General features: G+C 40.1%; 1 protein-coding gene across 3 annotated transcripts in view; it reads right to left on the bottom strand.

The window, feature by feature from the left end:
* The window catches only part of LOC310763819 (guanylate cyclase 2G-like), a 40,807-nt gene that overhangs the window by 10,719 nt on the left and 6,089 nt on the right, over positions 1–23,999 (bottom strand). Inside the window, exons 3-15 of one of the 3 annotated variants that reach the window (XM_083616554.1) lie at positions 18,233–18,342; positions 17,445–17,630; positions 15,756–15,900; positions 14,569–14,704; positions 11,465–11,568; positions 10,836–10,990; positions 9,199–9,348; positions 8,586–8,645; positions 7,116–7,199; positions 6,644–6,748; positions 5,770–5,841; positions 4,224–4,389; positions 70–225 (exon numbers count right to left, since the gene is read on the bottom strand). In XM_083616554.1, coding sequence (XP_083472680.1) covers positions 70–225; positions 4,224–4,389; positions 5,770–5,841; positions 6,644–6,748; positions 7,116–7,199; positions 8,586–8,645; positions 9,199–9,348; positions 10,836–10,990; positions 11,465–11,568; positions 14,569–14,704; positions 15,756–15,900; positions 17,445–17,630; positions 18,233–18,342 — 1,629 coding nt within the window. Of the gene's footprint in view, positions 1–69; positions 226–4,223; positions 4,390–5,769; positions 5,842–6,643; positions 6,749–7,115; positions 7,200–8,585; positions 8,646–9,198; positions 9,349–10,835; positions 10,991–11,464; positions 11,569–14,568; positions 14,705–15,755; positions 15,901–17,444; positions 17,631–18,210; positions 18,343–23,999 lie in introns of all 3 variants that reach the window. The other 2 variants (XM_083616556.1, XM_083616555.1) reach the window with 2 other exon arrangements.

Consider the following 23,999-nt stretch of genomic DNA (forward strand, 5'->3'; position numbering starts at 1 on the left):
GATTTTGTTGCTTTTCCTACACATCTGGAAGAAAAAATAAAGCTCAAAGTCAGATCTCAAAGAAACAACCTTCTGCATTCTGGCTTAGATCATGGAATGGACCATCTTCATGATTGTATATCAGTTCTCTCATAATAATAGCAAAGCTGTACACATCCCCCTTCTGGGTGCCATGGAATGGATATTCTGCCATTCTTAGCAATTCAGGTGCTGTCCAGTAAAGCTCTAAAATAAGAAGAGAGAAAATATTGGAATGATAAAACATTTATTTAAAAGGCTCAACAGTCTGTTAAAATTGCTGCCATGAAGTAGTTTTACCCCAGGTGTAATTGGTGAGTAATTATGAGTTTTGCCCACTCCCAAAGGGGGACAAAGCTATCCATTTCTGGTCTGTGTCATTTTTGCACAAGTTAACCTATCGTTTCATTCTGTTCCACATTAATTTGTATTTTAAAAATAAATAAATAGCTATTCATTATGAATCTTTACTCGTTCAAAATGCCAACAAACTGTGTCGCTACAATCTTTACTCCAAGAGGTGCAGAACAGATAATTTCACACAGAAATTCACAAAGGCAGAAATCCTCAACTATCCCTGTTTCCTTTTTGCATTCTCTACAGATGCTTATTTGTCTCCATTTAGGCCATAGCATATGCTAAATTACAGGGAAGTCCATGTAGATAGTTGTGCCCCAGACACATCCAGGTATGTTGCTGGCAGCAATGAATACCACAGCTTTGTTGGTAATAGTATACAGTGGTACCTTGGTTCTCAAAAGCACGGCTTCCGATTGGCTGGAGGAGCTTCCTGCACTCAAGCGGAAGCCACGTCAGACATTCGGCTTTTGAAAAACATTCCCTAAGCGGAACACTTACTTCTGGGTTTGTGGCGTTCGGGAGCTGATTTGTTTGACAACTAAGCCGTTCGAGAACCAAGGTACGACTGTATATTAGAATTTGGGATGGCCAGGCCCTGCCCACCTGCTAATAGGTAGTTGCTATCCTTGACCCCACCATTATGCAGACCGCTTCTTGTGGGCACTGCTAACAACTTGAGGACACGGAAAATTGCCCTGCACCCACTCCCCAGAGCCAGCACCAAGGCGTGAAGGTGCCATCTTTTATCATGTGCATGATGCAATGTATGAAAACAAGCACCAGGAGGTTTCTGTATTTGTCAATCCTAGTTTCGCCCTCTGGAGTTTCCGTGGAAGCTTGCTCTGTGAACCAGCAAACAACCACAATTACCGGTAATTATTATTTCATAACCCATCTGTAATTAATAACAACTGTTTGTGTTACCAACTGCTACACCACCCCTCAAAACCTCACTCACTAACATCCTGCCCAATTTGCTTTCTTGCCAGGAGACTTTGCCAGTTGGAGACATACCGTATTTTTCTGTGTATAACCCGCTCCCATAAAGAAGAAGAAGAGTTTGAATTTGATATCCTGCTTTATCACTACCCGAAGGAGTCTCAAAGTGGCTAACAATCTTCTTTCCTTTCCCCCCTCCCACAACAAACACTCTGTGAGGTGAGTGAGGCTGAGAGACTTCAAGGAAGTGTGACTAGCCCAAAGTCAGCTTCATGCGGAGGAGCGGAGACGCGAACCCGGTTCACCAGATTACGAGACTACTGCTCTTAACCACTACACCACACTGGCTCTCTGTGTGTATGAGATGACCCCTATTTTTTGGGACACCAAATTAAGGAAATGGGGGAAATTTCCCACAGTTGTTAAGCTTTTTTTGGGGGGGTTGCCCAGAGTTGTTGAGCCTTTGGGGGGGGGATTACCGACAATCGCTCACCCACCTGACCACTGCTAACAATCGCACACCTCAGCGAAGCCACCAATCATCAATCTGTTTTGCACCAGCAGCCACCAATCACCCGCCAAATCGCCGCTGACAATCTCCTGCTCATGACTGACACCAATTGTCCTTCCCTCCTCTGCACTATCCGTGTATAAGATGACCCCCAATTTTTGACACTTTTTATAATAAAAAAAACCTTGGCGTATACACGGAAAAATATGGTAATTGCAACATGGAAAGACACAACCTTGCTGTGGGAAAGTCATAAACTTCGCAATCACAGCATTCAGCATTCTCAGAGATATTCTCTCTGTACCCACCCCCTGATATTTCAGAATATCTGAACGCTATACAAATCAGTTGCATTTTCAAATTGTTTTCTTTCCTGTTTTCCAGTCCTTCTAGCATGAGTGGAGACTCTTGTATTACATACATTAAACAGCTGGGTAGAGAACCATGTAATGACAAGATTTTGTTTTTCCAGTATTCTGCAATGTGAAATGCAGGTATCTGCTGACTGGGTATTCTTATTAAATGTTGTTGTTGTTGTTTAGTCGTTTAGTCGTGTCCGACTCTTCGTGACCCCATGGACCAGAGTACACCAGGCACTCCTGTCTTCCACTGCCTCCTGCAGTTTGTTCAGACTCATGTTTGTAGCTTTGAGAACACTGTCCAACCATCTCGTCCTCTGTCGTCCCCTTCTCCTTGTATTAAATGTACAACCCACCATTCAGCCCGAAGATAGGACCTTAACACAATGAACATGCCTTTAAGCAATGTTAAATATTAGCTTACTGCAACACATTTTACGTGGGGCTGCCTCTGAAGATGGCTTGGAAACCTCAGCTGGTGCCGAATTCAGCATCCAGTTTACATACTGGGAGAAGAAGGTTTGAGCATACACCAATCCTGGCCTGACTGCACTGGCTGCCAGCCAGTTTCTTGGCTCATTACAAAGTGCTGTTTTTGACCTATAAAGCCTTAAATGGCTCAGGACCACAAGAGCCATTTACGAACTGAACCCATACAAACTGAACCCAACCCTGTGATCATCATCTGAGGCCCTTCTTCACATAGCTCCTCCATGAGAGGTCTGAATGTGGCAACACTAGAACGGGCATTTTCTGCTGTGGCTCCCCATTTGTGGAATGCTTTCCCTAGGGAGATTCACCTGGTGCCTTCATTACATATCTTTTGGCAGCAGGCAAAAACATTCCTCTATCACTAGGCTTTTGGCTAATTAAATAATCTACGGTCTTTTAAATGTGTTTGTGGTAATGTTTGGATAAGATATAAGGACCTACTGGAAAATAAAACCCCAAGGTGGTTGTCACCGATGGAAGCGAAGGCTCAGAAAAAACTCAATATGGAGGCTAAATGGCCGAAATATTGGGAAATTTTGGAACAAGAGGGAGATAAATTAAAATTGCAGAGCTTTGAAAAACTAAAAAACAAAGTTCGAGATTGGCTTCATTATTAACAAATAATGGAGGCATACAATTTGGACAAGAAAATTGGTTTCCAGGTGGACAAATCAAATTTGGAAACAGAACTGTTAGACCCCAAAACTAAGATTCTGTCAAGAATGTATAACTTGCTGTTGAAATGGAATACTCAGGATGAACAACAACAGCAGCAAGAGTACTTATAGCGAAGTATTGGAAGACACAAGAGCTACCCACCCGGGAAGAATGGCAGATGAAAGTGATGGACTATATGGAACTGGCGGAAATGACTGGCAGAATCCAAGACCAGGGAGAAGAGTCGGTAGAAGAAGATTGGAAGAAATTTAAAGACTATTTGCAGAAACATTGTAAAATTAAGGAATGTTAAAAGGATGTTGGAATGAAGTAATGTGGTTTTTGCAGTAATGTTATATAGGGTTAAGGAAGAATGGATTGTTAACAGGTCAGAATGCAAAGTTACAATATATTAAGATAAATTAATAAGATAAATACAAGAATGGAAAAGACTTGCTGAAACGATCAATTTAACTAGAATACAAAAAAGGGAGGTGTGAGGAGGTCAAGGAAATAAGTAAATGAAAGATAAGTTATGGAAAGATGGATTTCTTTTTAACTGTTTTTACTTTTTCTGTATTTTGTATTTTTTGTTTTTTCTTTTTCCTTATTTTTGTAATTTTTTTGAAACTTTAATAAATATTATTAATAAAATAAATAAATAAATGTGTTTGTGGGAGGGGAGTTATTGGTTTGTTTGTTTTTTTATTTTGTGTTTTCTTTTTGTATCTTTTTTCTGTGAACCACCCTGTGACCTTTGGACAAAGGGTGGTATATAAATTTAATAAATAAAAATAAAGATAAACCTCTACTAAAACATTTGCATGCAAAATGCTCTGGTGGGTGGTGCTTTTTTTCTTGGAATGGAAAGTACTTAATGTTCTTACCTGCATAATTGCTTTCTTCTGCCATTACCTGAGATTTCCTTCCATATTTAAATTCCCACAACCCAAAGCCACACAGCTTCACCTGCATGCGACTGTCTACCAGGCAGTTGGTGGGCTTTAAGTTTCCATGAGAATTCAGGGGGCTGTTGTGAATGAACACCATACCCTAAAATTCAAACGCACAGTGTAGACAAAGACATGAAATACATGTACCAAACAAAGCAAGTTAGCTTGGGATTCTGCAGTTTCCACAAACAAGAACTTTTTAGCTTTGGATTGTATTTCATTCATTGCATAGATTTAGAAGAGTTTGGATTTGATATCCTGCTTTATCACTACCCGAAGGAGTCTCAAAGCAGCTAACATTCTCCTTTCCCTTCCTCCCCCACAACAAACACTCTGTGAGGTGAGTGGGGCTGAGAGACTTCAGAGAAGTGTGACTGGCCCAAGGTCACCCAGCAGCTGCATGTGGAGGAGCGGAGATGCGAACCCAGTTCCCCAGATTACGAGCCTATCACTCTTAACACCACACTGATTTATTTTAGCAGGTTACATAGGTAACACTTTTAAATTTTTACTTCAATGTTCTGGATTGAGGCTTTTGACTCTAGATCAGAGTTTCCTAGTTGTTGCCACCTGTGCCTTTTCTGGAGGTCATAAACTCATCTTATATGTTCTACTTTGGGAGAGGTCACAGTTAAAAAATACACACACACATACGTCCAAATAAAAATAAGAAAAACAGAACACTTCATCTACTGAAAGCCTAGCACAAAATGCAAGAGGGAGTATACAAGGCATAGGAGCCAACTCCAGGGAGCTGTGGCTTCTTGGGAACCCACAATAATATAATTATGGGAGGCTGGGCACCCACAAAGTCAATGAGAAAAGCTGGCAGGCAGCAGTGCTGCCTCTGAGAGAGAAGCAGTTCAGCTCCACCCTCCGCAGTGAGCGAGGCACCCTTAATCAGTAGGGGGGAGCTCGGACATGGAAAAGGGTGCCTCACTGGCTTTGGAAAGGAGGAGTGTGTGCGTGTTCACACGTCTGCATTGCAGTGGCAGGCACCCACAATACTGAGGGCGAGCTGGCAGCCCTGGTACAAGGGAATTGAATTCCACAACTGATGCTAACCATGGAAAAGCCTCTTCATTTGCCACTGATGTATAAACATGGTACAGAAATGGAATAATCAAAAATGTGTGGCTATTAGATCATGTAACATGCAAAGACTAAAAACAACACTTTTCAAAGTGCCGCTTCTGATATTGAAACACTGGTGTGATATGCTCCAAACAATCCACTTCATCAGATAACGTTTCGGCACCATCTGAAGATCCCAGTGCTCTTAGAATTGGGTTGCAAAACTTCATGCAGTTTACACACTCTCTCTCTCTGATAAACACCAATGCTTTAGCTACAAAAACAACAGATGCTTGTGATGGATATGGATCTTTCTGGCTTCTTTTCAGCAGTCAGTCACTACAATAACAAAAAATTTTAATGACTGTCCTAGTAGCCGACAGCAATTCCATTACTCCATACTTACATTGACTATGTCATAGGCAAAGGAGATTTTAAATATCCAGTCCAGTTCGATATCAGAATGCATCAAAACATCCTAGAAAATGAACATGTAGAAATATTTCTTTTGAGATACAATTGCACTTGCTGCCTGACTCCACTCAAAGTAGGCATGTAAATATATATCAGCTGCCTGGAGCCATGCTTAGCTCATACCTGACTCCCTCCTTCGGCAATCTGCACATAATTTTTGCTTAATGGTTGCCATCAATTTAATTTTAATTAATTTTTATAATGAAATGTTTTTAGAATGTTACATTATTTTATTGTTGTTAGCCGCCCTGAGCCCGGCTTCGGCTGGGGAGGGCGGGATATAAAAATTTATTATTATTATTATTATTATTATTATTATTATTATTATTATTATTATACTGATGGAAAGAAGACAAAACTCTTTGAAATGACTGAAAAGGCAAAACTTCAAGTATTGTGGAAACATTACTGAGGTACACATGACTTTCATGGGGCAAACCACACATTCAACTGGGGTGGTATTCAACTACTGCATCCCATTAGAGCAACTATTGCCACTTCTGCAAGAGGACTCCCCCCTCCTCCCCCCATGTGCCTTCCAGATGTGCTGGACCACATCCCATTATTCCTGAACATTAACCATGTCGGCTATCACTGATCAGGAGCATATCTGGAGGGCACCTCCATTGGCTGTCTTGTGAGATGATAGAGATAGATGATAGATAGATAGAGTTATAATACTGAAGAGAACCAAAAATAGCATATATGACTTGGCAACACACTGCTTTAGTAATCCTTTCTAGGGCAATTAAGTATGATCTACTTTAATGTAATAATTGTTCTAAACGTTGATGTACAATACTCACCTTTAGGCTACCTTTCTTACAGTAATGCATCACAATGCACATGTTTGGAGCTTCAGGACATATCCCATAAAAGGCCACCAGATTCTCATGTCTCAGTTCTCTCATCTAAAGCAAAGGAATGTTGGGAAGTGTGGTATCCAGATTTGACACCATACAGCAAAGCAAATGCAATCTTTTTCAGCCAGCTCTGCTCCTTCTTACTGGCATTGCAGAAGAAATAAGCTATGGGACCACTCTGAGATATCTAATCAAAGCAAGACAATGCCCTGCGTTGGAGACCTTGCTAATTAAATCTGTTTTCCAAAGCATATCGACCTATAGCTTCATTTAGAAATTTCAGTCAGTTCATGGTTTTTTCTGCATTACTTAATAAACTTCCTTACTTCAGTTGTGAATTTTAGATCAGCTGCCTGTTTCAGTTAGCTTACTGTTCAAATGGAAATTTGTTAAACTATTTAAGAATGAAACATACCACCCGAACCTCCTGGAGAACTGATGGTTTCCGGATCCAGGCATCTGTTTGATTATCAATGAATTTGAGAGCAACAACAATTCCCTGAAACATAAATTGTAAGAGGCACAATACATTAACATGGAAACTGTTGGGGGGGAATGAACAACGTAGTCTGGTAGGCATCTTCAGGGATACATTGAGGATCTTTCTGTGTGACTGCATCAACTATCCCACTCTAGGAATTTACAGAGGACTTAGTTAGCTACTCTGGGTAGATATTGGTAGAAATAATGGGCAGACAAATAAGAGGAATATATTACATAACAGTAATGATACATAGGCCTGGTTCATATGTAATGTTAAGCCCAACTATGGCTTGCATGGTGTGGGCTGCCAGAGATGAAACTGTGGCCGCTTTGCTCCTCTTCCACTTCTGCTGCTGGTGTGTCACTGTGAATTAAACATGGTTTGTCTTAGTCTGCTGCTCATGACAAACCATGAGTGGTAAACTGTAGAACAATCATTACAGCTGATGGTTTTTGTCTGAGGCAAGAGAAATCCTGAGCTCAGATTCATAAACGTCTTAATACGTTCCATCTTTTGCAAGTTCAAGAATTATAAAACCCTAATAAGTCTGCTAGATGGTAAGATGGATGGGCTGAATCCAGTGAAGTTATTCCACAGGTGGCATAACCTCTGCCCATGCAGCAGAACTTTGCATCTCTCTCCTCCTTCAGTGTGCATCCCTCCCCCCCCCCCCCAGGGGATAACTTTTCTCCGTTCTAGCACAGGTGTAAAGCACAATTTCAATTTTTTTATATAAAAAAGATAAGTTTTAAAATAAAACAAAATGGTGAGTGGAGCAAGTGGGTGTTTTATGAATTATAACTTATAGCAACACAAATAATATCCAGTAAGCTCCTATGGTGTTTATATGTTCATTTTCCAGACAACAGTAGCAAATGCAATAATTGAGAAAATTCAGTTTCCCCACAATTAAATACTGGCCTCAGTGGGTGACTCTGTGCCATTTACAGGAAACAAATGTACATTTGCTGATCAATAAAAGTTAAAATATTAATGTGGAACTGATCAACATTACAGCCTACATCTTGATGAGAAATGTACTGTATTTAAATTGAAAAAAGTGTCAACAGTACAAGTGCAGCTTGGTGATTGTGGCAAAAGCCTAAGCTGATTTGTAACAGCGATAAGTCAAGTGCATTATAATGATTACGGTAATACTTTTAGAAATATTACTTGCAGATAATTATAGTGCCTACTGTTGCTGTACTACACTATGTGATGTTACTGATAGGAACCAATGGGTCTGGTTTAGCACCTGAACATTCACACCTTTGGAAAACCATCACAATCTATTACTTTACACCATGCCTACATTATTCTAAGAACTTTACCAAGACAGATACTAGAGCATATTATGAAAGACCTGGAGAAAATTAACACTGTCACACTTTACAATCCTACCTGTGAATCCTGTGACTTATTCTGGCTTTTATTCTGTTGGGCAGTTTGTGCCCTGTTCTCCTGTACATAATAGAAATAACACGAAGTGTTATGTACAGTGGTACCTCGGGTTAAGTACTTAATTCATTCCGGAGGTCCGTTCTTAACCTGAAACTGTGCTTAACCTGAAGCACCACTTTAGCTAATGGGGCCTCCTGCTGCCGCTGCACGATTTCTGTTCTCATCCTGAAGCAAAGTTCTTAACCCGAGGTACTATTTCTGGGTTAGCGGAGTGTGTAACCTGAAGCGTATGTAACCTGAAGCGTATGTAACCCGAGGTACCACTGTACTAAGCTTGGATCCTAGAACAATAGGCAAGTAGGATTCTAGAATTGATTGGCTTGCAGGAAAAGACCAATCAGGCTCCAAGAGGGAAGCAGAATCAGCCAATCAGATGGGACTCATTGTGTAAATAATGTATATAACAGCCTTAGGTTTGGGGGGCAATTCAATCACTGTTTTACATGCTGCAATAAAGAGCATGAAATCACTACAGGACTCCGAGTATATTTCAAGAAGTGAATGGAACATAATTCCATTTGGCACAATATATTCTGGGTGTTTACATATGCACCTGATAAAGTCCTACAGTGGTGTAAAATACTTCTTTCCCTTGCTTGTTCTTCGGTCCAGAATCATCATTATTAGAAATAAACAAATGGGAGCCCAAGCTCTCTGTTCCTTTGGACACTGGTGTGCTTGCTTGAGACAGACAGAAGTTTCCCTTTGAAAGATAATATAAGGTGCAATGTTACAAGCTGATATATTGACCTGAATGAAAATAACACTGGCATTAGTAGTGAAAGCAAAATTTGGGTTAACTGTGTTTACTAGATTCAGATTTCAAAACACAGATTGAAGCGTCATTGCCATTGTCATGAGAAAAACTTACTGTAAATACCGTATTTTTCGCTCTATAAGACGCACCAGACCACGAGACGCACCTAGTTTTTGGAGGAGGAAAACAAGAACAAAAATATTCTGAATCTCAGAGCCAGAACAGCAAGAGGGATTGCTGCGCAGTGAAAGCAGCAATCCCTCTTGCTGTTCTGGTTTCTGGGATAGCTGCGCAGCCTGCATTCGCTCCATAAGACGCACACACATTTCCCCTTACCTTTTAGGAGGGAAAAAGTGAGTCTTATAGAGCAAAAAATACGGTAAGCAGCTTGGGATTTTTGATATGCTATTTGTTTGTTTACGAGATTTGCTATGAGATTTTTGATTATATGGTTCTTTTTGGAGACCTATGCCTTTACGAGGGACAAACAACTATTGAATGTGCTACAGTGCTCAACTCAGCAACTTTGTATTTCAGTTTTGATTTAATTATGATTTAAAAATGATTATTCAATTATTTGATTTAAAAATGCCGAAGGGCAAAAGTTTATTCCAAATGGCCACGTTAATTTTCGCTCCATTACTGAAATATTCAAAACCTACCATTGTTATTACCATTATTTGCAATAGTGGTGGCAAGTAGTTAACATGAAGTTGCAACAAAGCAAGTACCTACAGTAAGTATGAAACACAGACATAGTTCTTGTACAAAGAGTACAAGAGGAATTATGTCTCAACTGCACCACTTCACATCATAGGAGGGGAAAATACTCCTATATACAGGAAACTAGCACGTTAGGGAGAAGGCTGGGCTAGAACCTTCCACCCTGACATCTGCTTTTCTTTTTGCTGATACTAATGAATTATGAAATAACGTATTGTAGTCATACAGGATATATAGACCTTGTTCATCTTGTCAGAAAAAGAGAACTTCTTGTGGTTTTGATCTTATTGTTAACCCCCCAGAAAACCTTTATTACTGAGTGATATTGTAAATGAAATAAAATTACAAAGCTAACAGGGCAAACGAGAGATGTTTCTGCTGTCAACCCTCCTTAAGCTGAAGGACGACTATGGCAAGTGAGGGTTTCTAAAAAGTGCAGTAAGCTTGCACCAGTATGAGAGATTTTCTGCTTCATGCAGTCATCTACCAACCTGTGAAGGGTCCTGAGAAAGAGGAACAAGGGGGTAGAGTGTCTAATGAAGACTATGGCTATTGAAAAGACTTGGCTTCAGAACTGTATTATATCATTATGGTTCCACATCCACCAACAAGTGCTACATGAATGCAACTGATCCACTCAAATAAGCCTGGAGAACTGTATCCTTGGGATAAAGAACTTGAGTTTCAGTACACAACAGATCATCCTTTACCTTATTATCATTTAAAATGATGATATCCTCATAATTAATTCTCCACCACATATCATTTCGAAGGTTTCCCTTGTGGTTTTTCATATACATTGCCACACCAATGGCCCCCAATACCGATATTATCAGCAGAATTATCATAACAATCAGGGCTGAACCTTTTAACAACAAAAGAACAGTTCATTAAAGAACATATAAATGAAGCTGAATCTTGGGAACACATCCAAAAACAAAACAAAGCAAAAAAGGCCAAATTCAAGGCAGCAAAGCCATCGCACCACTGCGAAAAGAATATAAAGGAGCAAGAAATCACACAAGCATGGCTATTAATTATAATATAATCATACCATGGAACATGTGATCACAGCCCCCGCCACAACTGTAACTTAAAAACAAACAAATAAATCAGTTTTCTTTGCAACAAGAACATCCAGGTTTGACTTAGTGGAATGAAAATGGTCAGAACTGCACAGCTGTAGTTGCATAGTTGTGTCAGACAAGAACAGAGCAGCTTTGATACAGCAAAAGGCATACAAGACACATGATCTGCACTATGTCCTACTTTCACGCTAGTAGTAGTAATAAATTTATAACCCACATTTCACCGGCAGGCATTACATAATCACACTTACTGGTAACTGGAGTTTTGCAGTGTTCATTGTGAAACCCACACAGTGGTTTGTCCTTAGGTATTTCTCCATCTGCCCAACTGATATAGTCCATCTGTCTGGTTGGGCTATGGACAGAGACAATAAGTATGTCAGCATCTTGCATCAATTATAAAGCTGAAGGCTCTTTATTTCCAAAACTCATTAACACACATACTTTGTGATAAATGTACCCATACAAGGAAAGAGGAATGTACAAATAGCCATAATTCTCCACGTGAAAATGAAGCAGAAATTAAGTCCAGATCTGAAACTAAAAGTGCATTTTTATTTCAGAGTTAGCCATAAACTACAAACCTATGAATGAAAGTATATAAATAGAGGGATTTCAGGTAGCAGGTTCAGGTTCAGGTGCAGACACTAGAGCAGTGTCTCCCAAACTTGTGTCTCTAGCTGCTGTTGAACTACAAATCCCATCATCCCTAGCTACCAGGTCCAGTGGTCAGGAATGATGGGAGTTGTGGTCCAAAAACTGCTGGAGACCCAAGTTTGGAAAACCCTTCATTAGAGTTTCCCTGGCTCTTAGGTCAGGAAAGCTCTTCACATTATCTTGGCTTCCATTTTCCTCCCAGTTTTAAGGGTGAGTTGATTGGATTGCATTCTGCCATCTTAACTAGAAACTGGGGACAGTAGGTTCTGCGGCTTATAATTACAAAATGTGTGGATCCAGAATTGGCCTCCACAGTCACTTACAGACTCACTGTTAAAACCGTGTTCATGGAAAACAATCTTACTCTGCTAAGAGTGATTGTCAAAGAAGAAGAATTGCAAAATGGTTCAACAAACTGATCTGATATATTTCAGGATGGCCTATGCCAAATTTGGGGTGTAAAGGTTAAGAATGGCTTGTTTTGAACAAGTCCAGCAAGTGACTTATTGAAGTTGACTGTTGGTGTGTGTTTTCCTTCCATGGACTTCACTCAGCCTTTGCTATCTTTTGAGAAATGGGTTGTTGTGTTAGGTCAAGGTATGCATTTTTACCCATGAGTTGTGTGTAACATATTTGTATTTATTAAAAATGGTATGCTCGGAAAATATTTGTTGATTTGGCAGCATATGGACATGCTCTGGTATCCTACATTGTGTTTAGCTCAGGCTTCAGCACTACCTTGGACCTGGATGGCTGTCAATAACAGAGGGGCAAACCTAAGTCCAAGATTTGTCTGTTCACTGGAATAGATACATGGAGCCTATGCAACTGAAGCTATCATGCAACTGCTCTGAGACCAGTCTCACTGTTCCAGTCCCAAATGCCAGCATCCTTTCTGTGATCCTCCATTTTCTTAGCTGTGGTTTCTTAATCCCCCAATGCAGGCATGTCCAAAGTCCGTTTCAGGGGCCTTATTCGGCCCACTGTTCGGTTTAATCTGGCCCCTGTGGCAGTTTACTTCCTGGGATAAAATCCCCAAAAAGCTCAACAACTTCAATCCTAAAAAAAGGTCAGCAATTTTTGTCAGCCCTCAGGCATGTTGACTTCATCAAATCTGGCCCCCTTTGAAAAAAGTTTGGGCAAACCGGCCTAATGTCAACCAGGTCATTGTTGATATCACTGATAGATTTATTGTAAAGTATGTTTAATATGATGAAATATTTTTTTAATATGTTAAAGAGGAAGATATGATCAGTTGTTCTTTAGAAGCCTGCCAAAAAAATAATGATGGGCGGCATTCAACTTAAAATTTGCCCTAGGACAAGAATTAGTACTGGCACAGTGGGATTTCCCCCACTCTCATCTCATCACTTGTGCCATCCTCAAATCAGCCTGGAGGGTTGTCAGGAAACCTAGAATAGATTTAGTGAGGGGTCACAAAGAAGGAGAGTCAGAGAACATTCCATTGCACGTGAAGAAATCCTTGCGCTGACAGAACTGTCTCCTCAGTGTTATGATGCATACAACCCATAATCATTATATCTGCTGGTATCATAATACCATTCATCTTTAGTGTGTGATTATCCATTTCAGAAATCTGTGCAAGAATGTTTACAAGTTCAAGTTAGCACAAGTACAAATTAGTTCAAAGGAAGCCACACAATGCTTATGTGAACAATGACAGAGTGATCATGATAACAGAATGATCAGCGCATCTCCTTTGAATTTAACACTGACAATGGACTTTCTAGTCCTGCCACCATTTTGCTCCTGAGTAGCATCAAAGGCAAGAAACCTTGTAGTTTTAAATCCACACTTTTCATTTCAGAGATAGTCAATGAAAATAGAATTTCAAGATTTTCATAAAGAAGGAGGCATTGAATTGATTTAAGAAGGAGGAAGATGGCAGCTTTCCACACAGCTAGCATATCCCTCTTTGCATGTAAGTAGGCATCTTGTCCCTCTTAACCTGGAGCTGCCCATTTATGCTGACTGGGGCTATAGGAAATTGTAGTCCAAAATATCTGGAGGACACCAGGCTGACTTCTGCTGACTTGCTAATCAGAACAAGACACAGGATGTTGCAGTCAAAATACACTTCCTGCTGAACAAATAATAGTAAGGTTGCAGTCCTGTAACCACTTGGTCCCATTGAACTCAATGGGACTAATAGATCACATGCAATGTGGTTATCTTTGCAAGGAACAAGGTGAATTAAAAATGATTTTGTAAAGCTGAATTCAGTTTGTTGTTACAATATAGAATTTAAAGTCGCAGGTGGAGGCATCAAAGGAGCACTAGGGAACAGGGCTGCCCCACAAAGTCTAGGCATGAGCAGATGCTGGAGAGTAGACTTCCATGGGATCAGGACATCAGAGTAACTGGATGTCTGAATTACATGGAGGTCTATGTGTGATCAGCTGCTTGCTCTCTTTTTTTCAGACAACCACAATAATGCATGGATACATGGCAGCTGAACATGGGTTCTGGATTCAAATATCACCATACTGTAGAATTCACTCAAATGGCTTTGGGTGAGTCACTGACTCTTGGTCTCAGCTCTTCCCTTTATAAAATGGGCAAAAAGGAAAAGGTACTCCTTCAAAGAATGAATACAAAGAAGATTATATAGTACTTTACAAGGTAAATCAAAAGATTAAATTGCAAAGTGCCCATGAACCACACACACAAATAATACCTGATTGTTTTCCTGACACTGTCAAAGTTAAGAACTGGAATGAAATGAACTGAGTTGCCAAATTCCTGGAGATCATACACAGAGTAATCCATGTTCCTCTCACCTAATTCATCAATGTTGACTGGGCCAGTAATGCCTAAACAAAAAAGATATTAAAAATAAGAGCTTTAGCACATTCCCCACACTTCAGCGCACCTGTCCCATTTTGACGGATGTTATTTTTCTGCCTCTTCCTCAGCATAGGAAGACACAATGTACTACATATTTATGTATCCTGTCCATTTTGCAGTAGTCAAAAGTCCACTGGCTAACTTGCAAAGATTTCCAGGATAGTCAGAACACAAGAGCCCTGTTGCATCAGGCCAGAGGCTCATCAAACCCAGCCTGTTCTCACAGTGGCTAATCACATGCCTACAAAAGGAACATGACTGAGCCCTTGCCTGCTGTTGTCCCCAAGGGACTGGTATTCAGAGAGTACTGCCTTTGATCCTGGAAGTAGGACATAGGCATCATGATTAATGGCTGTTGGAGAAACTCCATAGCTCAGCTACGTGCTTATAAGGTGGCCACTTTTAATCAGGGAGGAGTTTCTGTGAATGCCAAAGTTGAACAAATTGTTTATTCTGTTATATCTATCAATGCTGTTTTGACTGAACATGCAACCGTGGAGAGACAATACTTTTTAAGGGCGGGCAACAGGCAATCACAGAGTTGCACCCAAGCATTCTCTGTTGGCATCACATGAGATCCTAAGAGTCACGTGGAAAAAGTTCCTAAGGCTCACTTGGCAATAGTTAAAGTAGCTTCCTTTGCACATTTATTTAGAAGATCAATGGATCTACTCCAAATATGTGCTCCTTCATGAAGTAAGCCTGTTGGTCCTTCTGACTTGGTACTAGCAGATGCTCTGTATTCTTCACCAACCTGATATCTTGGACTTTAACACCCATCAGCCTCAGCCAGAATGTCCATGGAGGCTGGGACAAATGAGAGTTGTAGTCCAAAACATTTGGATAGTACCAAGTGAATGAAAGCTTCTCTGTTGTCTCAGCCCTGCTCCTTGAGATGCTTTACTTGAAGATACATGGGAGGGGCATCAATGTTCAGAGTATCAGCTCAGCTACAGAGGTGCAGCTTCCCTCCCTCTCTCAAGTGACTGTGTTTGCAGTCTGAATCCACAAACTTACCATACACTGGAGTTTTGTTGTAACCTTTCAAACTGTTGACAAGGCCCTTTCCATCACGGAAGTCCCTTTTCCCTTCTAACATTTCTTTTATGGATAACGCATAAAGCAAAACAGCATCATGTAGGTAGGCAGCATAAGAACTTACCTGGAAAAGAGTCAATATAGAACAGTAAGAGTTTGGGCTTCTGAGGGAAGAAGTTTCTTAAACTATTCTTTCAGTTGTCTGACTGCATATATTTAGCAGTGGACTCATTTATTCCAAACTCAAAATCCAGTTGCAATCGAAATTATTCAACCCCCATTACAAATCAGGTTTATTATCAAAATTTACAGATTTTCCGCTGTTTGCAATGAGAAAGTCAAACAAAAACAATTGAAATAGCTCAACGCAAGGGATGCTTCAAGTGGTTCCCCCAAATACAGTGATACCTCGGTTTGAGAACAGTCCGGTTTAAGAACGATTCGGTTTACAAACTCTGCAAAACCGGAAATAGTGTCTTGGTTTGAGAACTTTACCTCAGTCTAAGAATGGAATCCAAATGGTGGAAGGACACTGGTGGTGGGAGACCTCAGTAGGGAAAGCGCGCCTCGGTTTAAGAACAGTTTTGGTTTAAGAACGGACTTCCGGAACTGATTAAGTTCATAAACCGAGGTACCACTATACAGCTGAAATTGCAACTTATACAGGGCTGGGCAGTGGCAGCCTCTTCTCCTCGCCCACACTCCAGCAGTCGCTGTGAGCTGCCCAAGGGAGGAGGGTGGCTGTGGCGGCCATAGAGAGGCCACAGAGAGGGAATGGGATATCTGCTCGCAGTCACAACTGTCACTGCCGACTCTGCTCAGAACAAGTGGTGGCTCATCCTCCTCCCTGAGCTCAGTGGTGCTGGCACTGGCAGAGAAAATAGGAACATTCTGGGATCAAATCAGAAGCCGGGATAGCTTTCATCATTCCAGGACTGTCCCTGGAAAATCAGGACACTTGGAAGGTATGTGTTATCTGATATGGTTGCAGGCAGGCCCATGGAGAGTGTGGCAGGGGGCAGATGGGTACACTTGCCCCAGGCCTTGGAGGGCTAAGCTGCCGGGGGGGGGAGACTGCAAGGGATTGGCTACTTTCTTGTGTGAGTTTATAATTTTATTCTACCAAGACTCCTGCCTTGCACCTCAGACAAGCTCTGCACGGGTCTGGTTGCAGATCAAATGAGACTACACATGTTAGTAAATGAGTTGAAAGCCTCAGCTCCTAAAACTAATCAGCATGGCTTTATAGTGAAGAAAATCTCTCAGAAATGTTTTGATGTCTGCCTTTAGAAAATTTGAGATATTTGGCCCTTTGTGTGTGTGGCATCACAGTGCCCTTTCTAAGTTAGGGGAAATGAGGGCATTCAGCCTGGTTTCCTCTTGGTTTTTTGTTATGCCTCCTTGGAACAAGTACAGTGGTACCTCAGGTTAAGTACTTAATTCGTTCTGGAGGTCCGTTCTTAACCTGAAACTGTTCTTAACCTGAAGTACCACTTTAGCTAATGGGGCCTCCTGCTGCTTCCGATCCGCCAGAGCACGATTTCTGTTCTCATCCTGAAGCAAAGTTCTTAACCTGAAGCACTTGGTTTCTTGGTTAGCGGAGTCTGTAACCTGAAGCTTATGAAACCTGAGGTACCACTGTATCTAAGTTGTGGCTGTGAATATGACCTCTCCGTGTGAAGAAAAGAAACTGTCTGAAAGCTGCTTCTCCTTCAGCTTGCTGTGGACCTCCTTCACAAAATCAGAATAGGTCTTGTATTCTCTGTAAGATCTGAGAGCTATGAGCAGCACAGGCTGATAGGCATCTGGGACGCTGCTGTTCCCATTACTCCAAGTCTCTTTCAAAAAATTGTCCTAGAAGACAAAAGAGTGATTGACAGCACTGTTTGTAATAAATAGGCAGTTTACCCCATTCCCATAATGCATAGTAATATGAATACAACAAACACTTTGTGTGGTGAGTGGGGCTGAGAGACTTCAGAGAAGTGTGACTGGTCCAAGGTCACCCAGCAGCTGCATGTGGAGGAGCGGAGACACAAACCCAGTTCACCAGATTACGAGTCTACCACTCTTAACCACTACACCACACTGGTATAGAGCACAATAGATGCTTGATTTTATCTTCACGAAGTGTGCAAGGTAGGTTAGATGAGAGATAGTGTCTAAGGCAATAGATATTGCAAAATTTGAATCCAACTCTTCCCAGCCATAGTCCAGAATTCTAAATACTACAGCATGCTAGATTTGGAGATACCCATTGTTTTTCTGACCTACCATCCATACAACTTGTAACTGAGAACTTAAACCTGAGTTTGCTCCCCCCCCCTTGCCTCACAATCCATTTTCCTGTTGTGTTGTGTCTTTTTAAATTGTAAGTCTGAGGACAGTAATCCTTAAAACCATGCCTTTAGCAAGGTAATGAAGAAATACTCACCACATTGCAGCTATTTACTGACCTCAAACTGCTGCAGCACAAAGAACACGTATGGTCCATTTGTCATACCTAGTTTCTTGGCCTCTAACAAAATAGATCTTGCATCCAAAGAACTGCAGATTAGAACAATAACTGCAAAAGAAATAGTACAGATCAGTTCCCAGCGCATCTAAAAAGTCAAGTGTACCCACCAACTGAGCCAGTAGCAGCAACTAAATTAGAGCTGCCATATGTCTGGATTTCCCCTTACATTACCAGGATTTCAAAGGCAGAAATGACGTCTGGGGGGAATTTCCAAAATGTAGCGCTTTGTCCTGGATCTTAGGCAAGTCAATCAAAAATCAAGATTTTTTGGCGGTTTTGGAGTTGTTGGTTTTTTTAAAAAAAAAAGCTTTAGGGTTTGTCCTGGTTTTTACTTTTTGAAATATGGCAACCCTAACTAAATAGTTGGTACAACAGCAAAGTCAGTGGTATAAAACTCAAAAGGGAAAGAAAGCCAAAACAATGTCTTGATTGGATAATGTGGTGAACAAAGTTGTTGTAAGGGTATTGGTAAATTACTGATTGATTGTGCGTAATTCGGGGTGCATCACTATGAAGCAATACAAAATATCTTGGGTAATTAAAACCAATGCAACTTTAGATCATGCTTTGCGTAACTTTAGATCATTTCCTAATCACCCAAATCATTTAATAGATCCCCAGGCCCTCAGGTACACAAATGACTATCCCATTGAAATCAGCGCACAGAACAAAAGATTAAAGTGTTGCAGTCCAGAGAAGTGTATCATATTTCAGAGAGAGAGACAAAAGTCACTTATTTGGTCTCTGGAAGTCCCTGTGCATTAAGTGCATGACAAGAGCACCTGGATGTAACCAGAAGCTGTGCATATGAATACTCCTTAAGCAAAGAAGTATTCCCAACTTCAGTTGTTATTGGTACTTTAAAAAAGAAAAAAGTATGAGAATGCTGCCTCCATTTATACTAAGTATTGTATAAATAGTTCTTGTTACAAGTGGGCATTAAGTAGAGCTCTTTGCCTTGTGTAGCCATGTGACTTACACACCCAGACTTAGACACCTCCACTCCTTTCTTGCCTGTGAAACAGAATGTTATGGAAAGGTGAGAGTTGTGAACATTACAAAGGTTTAGCAATATATAATCCGGTAATATATAATTCTGAAGTGCTCTCTTCAGAGAGACTCGTCTGGTGGCTTCATTACGTATCTTGAGGCATGAGGCAAAAACATTTCTCTATAATCAGGCCTTTGGCTGATTAAACGACCTGTGGCCTTTTAAATGTGTTTGGGTATGGTTTGTTTTTCATTATGTATTTTGTGTTCTCATTTTTGATCTTCAGATGAAGGGTGGTATACCAATTTTAATAAATAAATAACCTCGGGGAAATCTTTCATCATGCCCTTAGTTCTGCTCATTTAAAGAGTTTCTTAATTGAAATAGTTTTACACAGAGAATCCCATAAGAATTTTCACATAGGATAAAAAATTCCTGCTGGTTCAGTCCATAAAAAAACCACCACAATCTTGTTAGTAATATCTACCTTTTCCCTATATGTGATAGAATATCTTGCCTTTCTGCTCTGCCTACCAGGCATGCGTCCTGGGCTTCGATGTATGCATGCAACATTTCCTTAGGGCATATCTGGGCAATATGTATAATATGAGTCAATAGGCATAAACCCAAATAATGAGGCCAAATTGCCCCTCAAATCGGATCTTCCATCAGCTCAAATCCTGCAAGTGGTCGCATGACTTAAACCTATGTGGCATAAGCCTTCTGCTCCACCAGGGGAAGATTCTGCTCAAGTTGGGCTTAAAGGAATGGCATCTGAAGAGGGTTTAGCTTCAGCATTAGGAAAAAATTCTGAATCTTTGGAAAAATTAAGTAAACAAGTTGCTGAAGCGACAACAAAAATTGACCAAAACACTTCAAGCATCAATAACTTGGGGCAGAAGGTGAACTCAAATACAGAATCTATTGAGAAACTGCTACAGGAATCTACTTCGAATCGAAAGACAGCTGAAGAAGCAAAGGGAAAAGTATTGGCTGTAGAGGAAAAGATACCACCGATATGTAGGCAGCTCGAGGATCACAAGTCATTGCTGTCTATGATTGAATTAAAAGAAAAACAGACCAATTTAAGGATCAGGGCTGTACCTGAACTTGAGAAAGATAGCTTGAGCGATTTTCTTACGCAGGAATTTGCAGACTTTTGGAACTTAGATTCAGATAAGCTAGATTTCAAGATAATAAGTGCTTTTAGACTTGGAAGAGGGGGGAGAAAGAACAGGGTGAGAGACTGTTTGATTACCCTCCGAACAAAAGAGGAGAGAGACAAAATATTGAGTCTGCACTTCCAGAAGACCTTGGAAATAAACGAATCAAGAGTGGAGATATTTAAGGACATCCCAAAATACCTTTTGGATCTTAGGTCTAATTACGGAGATCTGGTGGCCCTGTTGAGAGGAAATAGAACCATTTTTAGGTGGGAATTCCCCCAAGGCCTATCCTTTACCTTCAAAGGGAGAAGGTTTAAAATAAGATCAGTGGAAGATAAAGAAAAATTTTTGAGAGAGCACGGAGAAGACCTGCAAAAAGAAGCTGAAGAAGAGCCAAGCGCATTAAAACCAGGAATACAAGACATAGCATCACTACCTTTGGGATTGGACAAGCTAGAGAAAGTGATACCACCGTCAGAATAAGAACAACTACTGGGAACAGTTGGAGGAAAAGCAAAATAAACACACCATGTCTCTGCAACTATTAAGTTGGAATATTCATGGCTTTAATTCCCTGGAGAAAAGGAAAAAAGTCTTTCATTTATTGAAAAAGGAACAATTGGACTTGATTTGTTTACAGGAAACACATGTGATAAGGCTACATAGGAAAGTATTGACTAATAAAAGATTGGGTCAAGAGTTTATTTCATCGGACAAGGTCAAAAAGAGAGGAGTAGTAATCTATGCAAAAGAGAGCCTATCACCGAAATTCATTTCTAAAAATGACCAAGGAAGATTTGTGGCAATTGAAATCCAAACACAAGGAGAAATTTTTTTGATAGTAGGAGTCTATGCACCAAATGAGGGGAAAGCTGAATTTTTTAAGAAGTTGCATGAGACATTGTTGGACTATATGGATTACAACATTATCATGATGGGAGATATGAATGGAGTGGTATCTACAAACATGGAGAAGTCACAGAGACAGGTAGTTACCAAAGATGGCAGACTACCAAAAACCTTTTTTGAGATGACTGACAATATGATTGATTGATTGACTTGATTGACATTTGGAGAATAAAGAATCCCTTGGGTAGAGAGGGAACCTTCTTCTATGAAGCCAAAATGACATGGACAAGAATTGACCAAATTTGGATAACTAGAGGACTGGCACCTAAGACTCGAAAAGTGGAAATTTGCCCCAAAACTTGCTCCGATCATAATGCTGTGAAAATGGAGATGAAATTAACACCAACCGGTTCCTTCAGATGGAGGATGAATGACACCTTGTTTAGAGACCAAGAGGTTACCAAGAAGGCCCAAAAAACCTTGAGAGACTATTTTGAGATAAATATGAACACCACCATCGAAAAAAGAGTAATCTGGGACGCAAGTAAAGCAGTTATGAGGGGATTTCTAATTCAACAGAATGCAATAAAGAAGAGAACTCAAAATGAGAAAAAAGACAAAATTTTGGAAAAAATAAAAGAGGGTGAGAAGAAACTGAGAGCAAAACCAAAGTCACAAGAGATTCTGAGAGAAATAAAGTTATATCAAGTTCAATACATGAAGATGATGAATCAGGAAATAGAATGGAAAATTAAACAGATGAGACAAAGGACATTTGAATCAGCTAATAAATGTGGAAAATTGTTAGCCTGGCAAATGAAAAAAAGACAAAAGCTTAACACCATTACCAACTTGGAAGTGGAAGGAAAGAATATTCAGAATCCAGTGGAAATTAGAAAATGCTTCCAGAGGTACTTTAAACAGTTATATACACAAAGGCCACAGAAAGAGGTTGATATAGACCAATTCTTGAAAACAAATGGACTACAAAAAATCTCTCAAGAAAATAAGTTAATGTTGAACTATAAAATAACAGAACAGGAGGTGGAAGGTGCCATCCAGAATATGCAGTTGGGCAAATCTCCAGGGCCGGATGGTTTAACCTCAAAATATTATAGATCTTTGAAAGATTGGATAATTCAACCACTAAAGGAGGTTTGCAATGAAATTTTGGAGGGGGGAAAAGCGCCAGAGTTGTGGAAGGGAGCCTATATTACACTTATACCGAAAAATGAGTCTGAAAAGACACAACTTAAGAACTACCGCCCCATATCCCTGCTTAATGTGGATTATAAAATTTTTGCAGATATTTTGGCTAAAAGGCTAAAAAAAGTATTAGTGGAGGAGATACATAAAGACCAAGCTGGCTTTCTCCCGGGTAGTCACTTGTCTGACAATACGAGGAATATAATTAACATTTTGGAGAAGTTGAAAGTGAACATTAATACCAAAGCAATCTTAATCTTTGTAGATGCGGAGAAAGCCTTTGATAATATTTCTTGGAGTTTTATGAAGAAAAATCTTCAGGGGATGGGGGTTGGTCAAGGGTTTGAAAATGGTATAAGTGCAATTTATTCAGAACAAAAGGCTAAACTAATAGTTAATAACGTGGTGACAGAGGAATTTAAGATAGAGAAAGGGACACGACAAGGCTGCCCAATTTCCCCATTGCTTTTTATTTCGGTCCTGGAGGTTTTGCTAAATATGATCAGAAGGGACCGTTTGATTAAAGGTGTACAGGTCGGAGCTAAACAGTACAAATTGAAAGCTTTTGCAGATGACTTAGTACTGACGTTACAGGAGCCAGAATCTAGTACTAAAAGAGTATTAGAACTGATTCAAGAATTTGGTCATGTGGCAGGATTTAAGTTGAACAAGTTAAAAACTAAAGTTCTCGAGAAAAACTTAACACCGATTGAGAAAGAGAGGTTTCAGAAGGAGACAGGTTTAACATTGGTTAAGAAAGTAAAATACCTGGGGGTTAATATGACCGCTAAGAACTTAAACCTATTTAAAGACAATTATGAGAAATGTTGGTCAGAAGTGAAAAAGGATCTAGAAATATGGTCAAATTTGAAGCTTTCCTTGTTAGGTCGAATTGCTGTTATAAAGATGAATGTATTGCCAAGAATGTTATTTTTGTTTCAATCATTGCAAATTTTGGACAAAATGGACTGTTTCAAGAAGTGGCAGAGAGACATTTCTAGATTTGTTTGGCAGGGCAAGAAGCCCAGAATAAAATTTAAAATACTAACTGATGTAAAGGAAAGAGGTGGATTTGCCCTGCCAGACCTTAAACTCTACTACGAATCAGCAGCATTCTGCTGGTTGAAAGAATGGCTGCTTCTTGAGAACACAGACATTTTGGATTTAGAAGGTTTTAATAATGTTTTTGGGTGGCATGCATATTTGTGGTATGACAAGGTTAAAGCACACAAAGCATTTAAAAATCATATCGTCAGGAAAGCATTGTTTAATGTCTGGATAAGATATAAGGACTTACTTGAAAATAAAACCCCAAGGTGGCTGTCACCGATGGAAGCAAAGGATCAGAAAAAGCTCAATATGGAGGCCAAATGGCCGAAATATTGGGAGATTTTGGAACAAGAAGGAGACAAACTGAAATTGCAGAGTTTTAAGAAATTAAAAGATAAAGTGCGAGACTGGCTTCACTATTATCAAATAAGGGAGGCTTACAA

The sequence above is a fragment of the Podarcis filfolensis genome (genome assembly GCF_964270895.1).
Source record: "Podarcis filfolensis genome assembly, chromosome: 5".
Lineage (NCBI taxonomy): Eukaryota > Metazoa > Chordata > Lepidosauria > Squamata > Lacertidae > Podarcis > Podarcis filfolensis.